The 12,839-nt window shown below is 37.5% G+C and overlaps 1 protein-coding gene across 1 annotated transcript; it reads right to left on the bottom strand.

The window, feature by feature from the left end:
- Nucleotides 1-758: 758 nt before the first annotated feature.
- LOC113467111 (lymphokine-activated killer T-cell-originated protein kinase homolog) lies at nt 759-3,316 on the bottom strand. Its single transcript, XM_026823114.1, has 5 exons — nt 3,312-3,316; nt 2,832-2,992; nt 2,529-2,585; nt 1,312-1,443; nt 759-775 (listed from the first exon to the last, which is right to left on the bottom strand). The coding sequence occupies exons 1-5, from the start codon at nt 3,314-3,316 to the stop codon at nt 759-761; spliced, it is 372 nt and encodes a 123-aa protein (XP_026678915.1).
- Nucleotides 3,317-12,839: the final 9,523 nt, after the last annotated feature.

The following is a 12,839-nucleotide window of genomic DNA, read 5'->3' as shown; positions in this document are numbered from 1 at the left end:
GAGAGAGAGAGCCGTTAGAGGAACGTCAATATGAGTATGCTGCCTCTGTCATACCTCTATGAAGTGTATGGCGTCATATATTTCTAATCTTTCCATTCATAATAATAGTCATATTATTTATATTGAGGATAAAATTCCATACCTCGGATGGGATTGAACCCACGCCCTCCTGTTTACCAGGCGAGCGCCTTGACCACTACACCAGCAGGGCATTCATAGTCCGTTATCTAACACATTCATATGCTACGAGTATGTATTTTCAAGTGATAAGGATAAGTTGTCAGTCGTCCTTTTATTGTTGAATTTGAAGCCACTGTCAACTGGAACATTTGAAAGTAAAGTTTTAGGGAAAAGAATTGAAAAAAAAAATGATCACAAGTACTATAAAAGCACAAAAAACTACAGTCGATCGACATCGCCTGAAACCGAACTAGTGAGTAAGATCAAAGGATTTTGTTGAAATAAAAAAAAAGTTTCTTATAGTGTGGACGGCTGGGCATGTTTCACCACTGGTAGTTCCCTACTTCTTCTGATTAGGATTTTGATTTCGATGTAAACTTAAAACCAATATAAATAAACAAAAGGTGAGCAGAAGTGGTCGTGTTAAGAGGAAAATCAAGTCGATTGCATCCAAGTATAAAAATAAAACACGTAACGTAAAGTCGAATACCGAAACCAAGAAAAAGTACCCCTAGTGACCTTGTATACATCAGTGGTCCTAGGAACCAGTTTGATAGAGTTGGCAGTCATGTTTGGTGTTATGAATCAGTTCTAGCTGTAGGGGCAGGAACCGAATTGGTCGACGGATAACCAGTTGTGGCTGCATGTGGTGGAGTTTAGGTTACCTTAGCAACTGTAGCGAGACCCAGACATCTGTGACGATGACGTAGGTTGTATAATTATAACATATAACATAGGTACCGGGCATTAGATGTGTCCTATAGGATAACTAAGGGAAGTAAAAAGGAATTTTAACTGTGTTGAGCATTGTTAAATTGCTTGTCACAAATTTAATATCATTCCCCAGTTAATACACCTAGATAAATCTCGTGACTTCACTTGGACTCGAACCACTAACCTACAGATCTGAAGTCCAAGGCATTAACCACTGCACCACTGAGGTTGATAGTGATAAGTAGAGATTGTTTTACGAGGTGGCAAGGCATTGTGCCATGCCATCAAGGGGCATGTTACAAAGCAAGAACTTCTGGAAAGGTTCAAACAGAAATCCAGAAAAATTCAGCTCCAGTAACTGCACAGGTAAACTTTTGTTGTTTAATATCTACTTAAAATAGGAACACCCACTCTTACCATCCATCAAGACTTCTGGTGCTGACCACAACTCTGTGCCAACATACTCCTGAGTATCATCTGCCATAAGACCTTGCTCGTTGAGAAATATTGGTGTTCCAAAGTCACACAACTTGATCTGTTCAAAATCACCTGGAAATGAGAACTTAATGTGAGGTCAATATCAAGAGACTTCTTAGATACTTAGATAAACTAAATCCTATTGTTTATCACAGATACACATACTTACCTACTCAATCTGAGGTCTAACAGAAGTACCAAATTTAATATCATTCCCCAGTTAATATACTTAGATAAATCTCATGACTTCACTTGGACTCGAACCACTAACCTACAGATCTCAAGTTCAAGGCATTAACCACCGCACCACTGAGGTTGGTATTGCGGTTTCATATTTGAACTTCAAAATGTACATACAATAATAATGATTGAATACTTTTACTTGTTAAGGGGCATAATCTGAATGATATTCTTTAGGTACCTACTTACCTACCTACCTGTTTTTTTTTTTTTTTTTTTTTTTTTTTTTTTTTTTCAGATCTCGTACAAACACAGACACACGTTAGATATCTCAAACAAGGCAATCCAGCAGGGACTATAGAGACTTAGAGACACTGACTACTGACTTGATGGCAGTAGACAAAAAAAAGAGTTGGTACTTTATAGTAGGTAACAGAAACACTCACTTGTGACTTGAATTAGCGCAAGAATAAAAAGAGGTTGAGAAAACTAATTACCTATTAGGTAAGTACCTACGAAAAACGAAATTTTACTTCAAATTCTTCAAAAGTTGTGAGTTGTGAGGTCTTGACAAACAGAAAATAAAATAAAATTACAAGTCAAAAATAAACAAAGAATTTATGGTGGGAAAGGGACGTTTTATGAAAAATAAAATCCCATCCCCCTACTGTTGTCATGGGATTTTTCTCGAAAAATCTCGTCCTCAACACGCTCCCCTGTGCTAGATCCTCGAAAGTTTGAAATTTTCATTTGTTCATGTGTGTGAACAGAGCTCTTTTCCCCTTCATCGAAAGAAATTTCTGAAGCCCGCGAAAATTTTGAAAAAATATAAACATTTGAAAATATGAAAATATTTACAAGTGGCCGTTCCCAACTTCCCACAGGATTTTTCCTTAAATTTTCTTTTTACATGGGATTTGAAGAAACTTACCACTTATCATAACACACCCTTTTGGTTATCTTTTGTCGGAAATCACCAAAATGAGGGGGGAATGGTCCCAATTCTTCCTCTCGTCTTTTCTCTATGAGATCACCTGAAAGCATGAAAAATTATTAGATTTGAAAGATGAGATCTGAAGTCCATTTTTGGCTCTCCTTAAAAGCAGTAAAAGTGGACTTGGGGCCATCTTGAATTGGACCTCCCAATTTTCATATCCAAACAGAGCATTGAAAGTGCAAGTGGAATGAAACACCAGGCAGGAATTGAACCCAAAACCTAGCACTTGAAGGCATATGCACTATCCTTCAAGCTAAATAGGACGGCTAGACAAATTACTTACCTAATGATGTTCCACACGTTTCCATAGCTAAACACACTCTCCCGTCCTTAGTTTTACCTTCCCCTCTGAAACCAATGATATTGGGATGAGACAGACTTTTTAGGACTTTAGCTTCCACTTTTAAACGGTCAGCGGACAGTTTCGGGACTTTTTTCGTCTCTCTGCAGGCGAAAGTTGGTTGAATCCATTTATATGTATTTCCCTATGGATCAAAGCGAAACCTAATGGTTAAATAATGACGTAAACGGGGTATTTTTGTGTGAGAAACTCGAGAATTTCCAAACGTATACGTACATCGTAAAGTACGTAGTGACAGTTCTATCACATGGTCTGATGAAGTGACGTAGATCTTCTGTCAACCTGCTGTCTACTCGCGTTGACATGTGGGTCAACTTTTGTATGTTTTTCAAAAATCTGCGCTTGCGCAGAGGTCATAGATTGGGAGGTACATAGAAAGCGATATTGTGACTATCTACTTACATCATCTTTTGTGAAATTTTCTCTGCTTATCAAAAGATACTAAGTCTGAGTTCAATGTTCTTGGAGACCAGACTAACTGGAAGTTCCAAAATGGACGTCGAAAAGAGTCTGAAAGGAAAGATCCTTTAGAAGAAATCTGCCACTAAAAAAGACCCACACAAACAATTTTCGAAAATCCTCGAGCTAAAAGCCCAATACGATCTTATCTCTACATAGGTTGTATCAACGAGTATTCGTTAACCAGGAAATTCAGCAAGATCGTCATTCTAGGTGTCATATTATGATCGATAGTATAGTTTTTACTCACGGAAGTGTTACCGTCTGTAGCACTAGCGCATCTTTCAATTCATACCAGCCTGTTCACAATTCTCCATATGATACTCATGTGGAATGTTTTAACGATGCATTAATGCATATTCTGAATTGCATTGATGCATATTATGAAGGTATTTTCTTATCTCTCAGACATACTAACTTACAACTAGTCACCATGACCTAGGCTGGTTAGTGGTTAGGCCGACGACATTAAAGTACAGACACAGAGTATCTCGGAATAATTTTCCGTTCAACAGTAGTAAGAATTTAAGAAAAGCTTTAAATTTCTTACCTAACATCAGAAACGAGTTCGCAGGTTGCATAAACGTGATTGCATAAAGTCAACACGTTGACTGCTGCCGGGCTGAGCTAGAAACTGCCTTTCCGTGGCCATGAATATATCTTTCGCCAATGCAACAGCAAATGTGGAGATTTGAGGGTAGTGTGACCTGAAAGGATAACCATCCGAGCAAGGCATGAACTGATGATTGAATCTAGGCATCAAAGTACACTCAGTAAGGCCATACGCGTTACTAAAAGTCGCGCGTCTACGCTTCCAATGTGAGACAAGCCTCTGCTGCACCAGGGTTTATACGCTCTTCCCGGAATGAAATTCCATGACTATTCCATGACTTTTCCAGACAATTTTCCATGAATTTTCCAGAAAATTAGGGGGCGGAGGTACTTAAAAAACAGTAAGATTACCCCTTCATTTCAATAAAATATGCAATAGGCAGAACGTCAAGGAATATGAGGGGGAATGCGCCGCAGGCTGTTTTTCGGAAAAACTTGATATTTAATTTGAACATTTTTAATTTTTGGTACGCCATATTTGCGCAAATTTTAGGTATAATATCGCGAACAAAATGAATGAAATTTGCGCAAAACTTTGTCGAAAGATCAGGTTGAATGACACCTAGTAGCATGTATGTCCGGCTTGATCGCGAAGGTAAAGAAGCCCGCGTGCCGTGTATAAATTATAATTGATCCATCCTACACGGTAAAGATTAGAGATATAATGCATACGATATCCGGGAAATGGAATTTGTCATTAACTATTCACGATGACATCTCAGACACCTGACAATCAGGTGACAAATTCCATGACTTTTCCAGGTTTTCTTTAAATTTTCTGTGACTTTTTAGCCAATTCTCAGATTCCATGACTTTTTCAGGTTTTCCAGGTCGCGTATAAACTCTGTGCACATTGGAAGCGTAGTCGCCTGCAAAACCAAACCTTTGAAAAGGCGACTACTCGCTACTGAAAGTCGTGCGGCGGGCCTTACTCAGTACTGTGAGGAAAAGAATTGAGATTGATTTATATTCAAGTCAATCTGAAAGGCTAGAAATGAGATTATTTTGAAATAGTTCAAGGATGTCACTTGAAAAAAAAAAAAAAAAAAAAAAAAAAAAAAAAAAAAGAACTCGGGTTTTTATCGAGATAGGAGAGCAATTAAGGAATATATTGAATACATATTTATGTACCGATTCAGATGAATTATAACATACATGGCCAAGAGGTCAAACTTGCTTCCTACTCATCAGTTTATCGCAATGTGATTGTTTCAATGTTAATTGATCGCTTTATAGCTATTTTATGCAGTTTAACTACGTACATTGAATAAACATGGGAAAAAAATATTGATAGCAATGAAAGATTTCTCTGTACATATTCAATGTAATAACTGATAAACCAATCAAGCACCCATAGGTTCACCTGTTCTTAAAATATGTACGATAGATAACACCGGCTGTATACGTAAAGAATACCGGTCTACAACTCTTTAGTCTATAAAACTACATCACGTTAAATTAGCGTAGACACCATACCAAACACTACTATGAATAGACTAATACTTAGAAAGCTCAAGGTCGAGGGTTCAATTCCCGTCCGGGGCGGATTTTATTCTAAATAGATCAAATTCGTTCTCGGAATGACCGGCTTTTTCCTACCCTGTCCTCCTTCTCCGTTCGCTTTTGGGACGCTAAGACCTTAACTGTTACAGTTCCCTCCATCAAACTTCTTGGAAAAAGAAAATTCTTCTGAGGATGTAGAGAGCTAACTGGTGACTTATCAACCATGATCTTAGTCTAAACTATGCATTTTCACACAGATCACCTAGTTTTATTATGTACATGGGTTTTTTGTGAAACAGAAGTTGCTCTCTAGCATAAAATATTATGCAAATTAAATTTGCAAAACGCTTGAACGGATAAATGTGCGGTCGTCCGTAAGAATTGGAAGTAATTCCCGTGTCTACACTAGTGAACAATGCACTCTAGTGTTTAATGCACGGCATTAGCTTCTCAACAACCAACAAGTCTGTAGCCAATGGTTCCAGGTTCTTTCTACACAAAGGTCGTGACTTCGAGCAAAAAGCGAATCCAAAAAGACGACCTATTTCCATTGGGATAAAACATCACCCCATTAACGCCTGACTTTTTTCTTTGATTGTAACAAGATAGTCTGGCTGGGGGACTTTAAACAGGGAGTATACTAGCCTGAATTTCACTTGCTAAAGAAATAGCAAATAAGGTTGAGCGCTGTACATGTACATAAGTAAATATTGCCTCAGTCTAAACTTTCTCTAGTTGGAATCAAAGTTACAGATGACTTTGTAAAATATGATAACAAGTACTATAAAAGCACAAAAAACTACAGTCGATCGACATCGCCCGAACTAGTGAGTAAGATCAAAGGATTTTGGTGAAATAACAAAAGTTTTTTATAGTGTGGACGGCTGGGCATGTTTCACCACTGGTAGTTCCCTACTTCTTCTGATTAGGATTTTGATTTCGATGTAGACTTAAAACCAATATAAATAAACAAAAGATGAGCAGAAGTGGTCGTGTTAAGAGGAAAATCAAGTCGATTGCATCCAAGTAAAAAAATAAAACACGTAACATACCTAAAGTCGAATACCGAAACCAAGAAAAAGTACCCCTAGTGACCTTGTATACATCAGTGGTCCTAGGAACCAGTTTGATAGAGTTGGCAGTCATGTTTGGTGTTATGAATCAGTTCTAGCTCTAGGGGCAGGAATCGAATTGGTCGACGGATAACCAGTTGTGGCTACATGTGGTGGAGTTTAGGTTACATGAGCAACTGTAGCGAGACCCAGACATCTGTGACGATGACGTAGGTTGTATAATTATAACATATAACATAGGTACCGGGCATTAGATGTGATATAATAGGGGTAAGTAGTAGCTACCTACTTGATCTTACGATTGTCCATCAAATCCTAACAAGTCTCGTAGACGTAATCAAAGAAGCACAATACGAGCACAATAATTGTCGGAACGTAATCCATAATATCATTATCGGAACATCTTCAATGTCAAGAAAACACGAAGGACCATCAAAATAATAAAACAGTAATTGATATAATAGGGGTAAGTAGTAGTTACCTACTTGATCTTACGATTGTCCATCATATCTTAACAAGTCTCGTAGACGTAATCAAAGAAGCACAATAATAAAATTTTGTCGGAACGTAATCCATAATATCATTATCGGAACATCTTCAATGTCAAGAAAACACGAAGGACCATCAAAATAATAAAACAGTAATGAATAATACATCGATTTTGAGCAGTCATTGTTGCATAATTATTCAATTCATTCAACGAAAGCATGCTTGTAATGATGAATGCAAACGAGCAAGAATACATAATCATGAGACATGTACAATAAAGTCAACAATTAATATGAACAGGGTATTTCATAGGTCTGAAACTGATGGGGAACAGAGCAGCCAAACTCTAACCAGTCTGGCTATCTGGAGGTTACAAAGGGTTATCAGGGTTCAAACGAAAAGCACAGATCCTCATGATGGTTGATTCCGGTTCAGGACGGGCCAAGTAATATTGGCTAGGTACTAACAAACCGCTTCGGTGCAGCTACACCGCTACAACAACTGACGACGACGAATATGGACTACTTGTTTACTTGTTTGTATGTATACGAACTGTTTAGGGCAAACTATGATACAATAGAAAGTGAAAATATTGGAATCAGACCGAATATGCATCCTTAGGTTCCTTAGAACAGGAGAACTGGAACTGAATCGATGTGACGTTTGAAATGTACACCAGTATTTGAATTCCATATAGCCTCAAACTTCTGGGATACCCTGTGATCCTGTACAAAATGCATATAATTACAAAGGTATGCATCAAACACACATAACAAGGTAGCTATTTTATATTAATTTAATGACTGACTGAATACAGCGAACCTAGTCAGGCGTACAATTAAATTCAAATAGTAGACCCGAAAGAACAATAAAACGTGGATAATGTTGCCAAACATGATAGTATGCATGCTGAGGACGATTTTCAATTATTTACCTACTTTCTGGGAAAATGGCTACAAGAGGCATTCTTTAATTAAATTTAATATCATAATAAATAACGCATGTATTCAAGCATACCATTGGATGTCTATCAGCAATTAGCATAACCTAAAGCAAACCAAAGATCACTTAGGTACTTTAATATTTTCGGTACTTAGGTTTATCATTATTAATTTATTTTGAGGGTTTCACAGGTTCACCTAACTCAAAACACATGAGCTTTTGAGCTTTACTTGTATTATGTAACTTCCTTCGAACTTTTTTCCTTATTCCACATCATTTGAGTAGTAAACTCACGTGATATTTATCCCTAAAGGTGTGTCCATACAATCCATACAGGTATTAGACCCTTTGTTGGCCTTTGTGCCTCGTAACTATTCAACTCCAGTGCGCTCGTAAATCCCGGATTTTTCCTGTCGGTTCCAGTCAAAGACCGTGTGATAGACCGCGGTCTGTCATACCCTGCACTCACCGTCTGACAGACCTGTTTCGGAAGCTTTTTCCGTCACACACGTTGTCTGACATTGATATTGATATGGATTTATTGATCAATCAATTGTTACGTTATAAAATATATACAACCAATACCACTATGGTACACAAACGCGGTTAATCGGTCTCAGCTTTGATCGACTAAAAGCTACTTCCTTGCACTGGAGTATCTTGCAAGATAAGATCGCATCACGGAATACAAAGTTGGTCAAAACAGTGCTCAATTTTAGTGCTCGAATAGGACCTAAGAGTCCCTTTACCACAGCAGTAAGCTACTACTACATATTATTGTGGTCCAATTTTCAAATGTTGATGATAAAATTACATACCTCCACTAAGATTAGAACCCACGACCTTCTGATTACCAGTAGCCTGTTTCACAAAAGTATGGAAGTGTAAAAGTGATGATAATACCTAATAATAATAATAATAATAATAATAATAAATGTGTTCCCATCCATAATTAAGTGTAGTACTTAATTCCAGGGTCACTTATAACTGTATTGCGAATGATCAAGTTGTTGCATTTTTGTAATTAATTATATTGCTATTGTTTACATTTAATAAGTCACGTATTCCCAAAGACAGCTCATGTACAACAATATGTCATTAAGTACAAGAAATTAATTCAATGTGTTTGTACAACATGTACAACAAATTAATTCAATGTACAACAAATTAATTCAATGTGTTTTGTCTCAGTTAAACTGATAATCTGCGTTCTTGAAAACCATATTTACAACTTTCACTCATCATTTCACAAAAAGACTTATAATGCAAGGTTTTTTAAAGGGTTTCCTTCTATGATATAACATCATACATTTTGCGATGCGCGAAATGCAAAGTACTAAGTTTTTCATGGGACGTGATCAATATGCAATATGTCATTATGAGATATTATAATTAACAACCCTATTTATCTGATAGTGTTATGATCAGGAAAGACCTTGACAATAATTGCCTTCTAATGCCAAGTAACACAAAAATGGGAGAGTATTCCAACAATGTAAACAAAACTTTAGAATTGTCTCACAAGATAGTCACCCATTCATATAGGTACTTACCAAGATCGGAGTTTGTCAACACTTGTGTTCTATCTGGACTGGAGTAGGTATGCAACTTCATATAACCACAGACGGGTGCTTAGGACCGGTTCCATTGGAACCTAGAACAAAGAGTACATGTTATTTGGACATAGGTCATACAAAGTATGAAACAAATTTCATGTTGGCACAACAAAAATAGGCTTTGGGTTCAAAGACATTTACAGGTAATTTAGTAGGTATCAAAGCACCGTTATTATACCTAATACCTACCATAATTACCTACTCACTTTTGGCTCTTGGTGTTTGTTGGTAGAGCTAGAGGAAAGTAAGTCGGAGGTTCAAAAGGAAATCGCTTTCGATTCTTTCGAATGAGTCGGATTTGGATAAGTAAAATGATGGATCCTACCTGATTTCTGGAAGCAAGAACACTGAAAAAGGGTTTTATTAGATTCAAAAAAACACCAAAGAAAAACGCGACCCACGCGAGTTGAAAAGTTGAAATTCAAAGAAAATTCAAAAGATACAAATTTCCCAAAACGATTCGGCACGAACCAGGACCAATTTATTATATGTTGGTAGAGCTAGAGGAAAGTAAGTCAGAGGTTCAAAAGGAAATCACTTTCGATTCTTTCGAATGACTCGGATTTGCTAATGGCGTTTTAGATAGAGATCACAGTTAACAGATTGATAAGATTTAAGATAGCACGACACGATAAGAGATACACAACTACTCACTTCAGATATTTTTGGAACACTGCCGGTGCCGAACATTCATATGCTACGAGTATGTATTTTCAAGTGATAAGGATAAGTTGTCAGTCGTCCTTTTATTGTTGAATTTGAAGCCACTGTCAACTGGAACATTTGAAAGTAAAGTTTTAGGGAAAAGAATTGAAAAAAAAAGTAAAATGGAAACAATAAAAATACCTATCCAAAAAAGTAACTTTGAAAGTTCTATCCCATTACTCGTGAGTCGTGACAGTGAAATGGATTTATTGATCAATCAATTGTTACGTTATAAAATATATACAACCAATACCACTATGGTACACAAACGCGGTTAATCGGTCTCAGCGTATGTGGCGGACATCAGACAGTCGAAAAATGTTTGGCGAAAAATGCTATAAACTTACGTCTATCAGACCGTTTCAGACCTGGGTCCGAAGCTTTTTCCGCCACACAAGTTCCGACTGTCTTACAAACCGCGGTCTGTTAGACAGTCTGTCAGTGAGTGGCTGGCCTGACGTACCTACTAGTTCCAACCTATTTACACGGTATACAAGTATACATCCAATTCTATCAGTAATAAAGTAATTAGCTATACTGTTCGTTATCAGTTATCATTAAACACCGAGATAACAATAATAACTAGCGCGACTTTTGACTTTCATTTGGAAGTGATCCGGTTTTACCTGTTATCAGACTGATTGCGTTATTGATTTGGAAAGTTCCAGGTCACAAAGGTTGGTGTAATAGTGTAGGGATGAGGACTGTAGGAAATGGTAACCTTATGAAGTGTGCTTTTATATGAATGGAAGACATGGTCAATTCACCATCAGGATCTAAAGGCAAGGCCTTGTCGGTGTAGCCAAGCATGTCTGTCTGTTGCTGCTCGCTTTAGTTGTTGGTAGGAAGAGCAGACCATCAGTTTTTGTATAGGTATCGTCAAAATAGGATTTCCGGGGTGTTCCTCTATGGTCAATTAGCGAGAAAGAAAAAACACGTTTGGAAGCCTTTGAATTGTGCTACTTTAGGATTTTGATTGAAGATTGCAAGAAATGGTCCTGTAACAAACAAAGACATATTGAAAAGAATCCGAGGTTTGCATTTCCTGGTCCTCAACTGGACAGAATCGAGGCAGGACTGTAGGAAATGGTAGCCTTATGAAGTGTGCTTTTATATGAATGGAAGACATGGTCAATTCAGCATCAGGATCTAAAGGCAAGGCCTTGTCGGTGTAGCCAAGCATGTCTGTCTGTTGCTGCTCTCTTTAGTTGTTGGTAGGAAGAGCAGACCATCAGTTTTTGTATTGTATAGGTATCGTCAAAATAGGATTTTCGGGGTCTTCCTGTATGGTCCATTAGCGAGAAAGAAAAAACACATTTGGAAGCCTTTGAATTGTGCTACTATAGGATTTTGATTGAAGATGCAAGAAATGGTCCTGTAACAAACAAAGACATATTGAAAAGAATCCGAGGTTTGCATTTCCTGGTCCTCAACTGGACAGAATCGAGGTTTTCATTTCCCAGACTGAATCCAGTTTGTCAGATCCTGTTTCACCAGTCAAAACTTGGGCGGCAGAGTAACAAAAATAAGTCCAAAATATAAACGTGACAAGACATTAAACAAGAAGAGTCAAATATTCTCATTAGGGTGTCGACTTATCGTATGTTATTGTCTGCATGGAAGGTCGTCAACATTGAGTCAAATTTGCTTCGTCTGCTGTCCAAGTTGGTCGATGTCTTTAGGAAAACTTGCCATTTTACACATATTTTAGCACTTTCAGTTGACATCACAAGGAAAAGATGCGCTTAGGATAAGAAACTCACCAGGGAAAGAAGGGAATATAGTGGATGGATCAAGGATTCCGAAACTGTATGACGGTACAAGGAAAATTGACAAAGAAGAAGAAGTTAACATCACGACAGTCATGTTTCGGCAGAGTAACAAAAATAAGTCCAAAATATAAACGTGACAAGACATTAAACAAGAAGAGTCAAATATTCTCAGTAGGGTGTCGACTTATCGTATGTTATTGTCTGCATGGAAGGTCGTCAACATTGAGTCAAATTTGCTTCGTCTGCTGTCCAAGTTGGTCGATGTCTTTAGGAAAACTTGCCATTTTACACATATTTTAGCACTTTCAGTTGACATCACAAGGAAAAGATGCGCTTAGGCTGAGAAACTTACCAGGGAAAGAAGGAAATTTGGTGGATGGATCAAGTATTCCGAAACTGTATGACAGTATAAGGAAATTTGACAAAGAAGAAGAAGTTAACATCACGCTGTTCAAAAATTGCATAAACCAGAGCTGCAACAAAAAAATAAATTCTTTCTCCGATGTATGTACCTACATAAGTATTTACATGGTTATTTCGATATATTGATCATCAATACCAAATCTTACATCGGCATTACGTCAAGATTATGAATATCTTTAGTATCATCGCCAATGTCAGGCTAAATTGACGTGGGGAACCAAGACTGACTACAGGGTACACACGCTTGGTCCCAACTTGGTCTTCTAATCTATGTAGTCTTCGACAGATCGTTGTGTGTGTGTAACATCCACAATAGATAAAATCATTCAACTTCAC

The sequence above is a fragment of the Diaphorina citri genome, unplaced genomic scaffold (assembly GCF_000475195.1).
Source record: "Diaphorina citri unplaced genomic scaffold, Diaci psyllid genome assembly version 1.1 scaffold20, whole genome shotgun sequence".
Classification (NCBI taxonomy): Eukaryota; Metazoa; Arthropoda; class Insecta; order Hemiptera; family Psyllidae; genus Diaphorina; species Diaphorina citri.
The sequence above is the reverse complement of the archived record's forward strand: the minus strand, read 5'-3'. Positions and strand labels throughout refer to the sequence as shown.

Coding starts and splice junctions, on each gene's coding strand:
- LOC113467111 (XM_026823114.1), bottom strand. Junction 2,586..2,831: donor AACGTGTGGAACATCATTAG/GTAAGTAATTTG, acceptor TCATGCTTTCAG/GTGATCTCATAGAGAAAAGA. Junction 1,444..2,528: donor ACCATTCCCCCCTCATTTTG/GTGATTTCCGAC, acceptor TCTCATTTCCAG/GTGATTTTGAACAGATCAAG.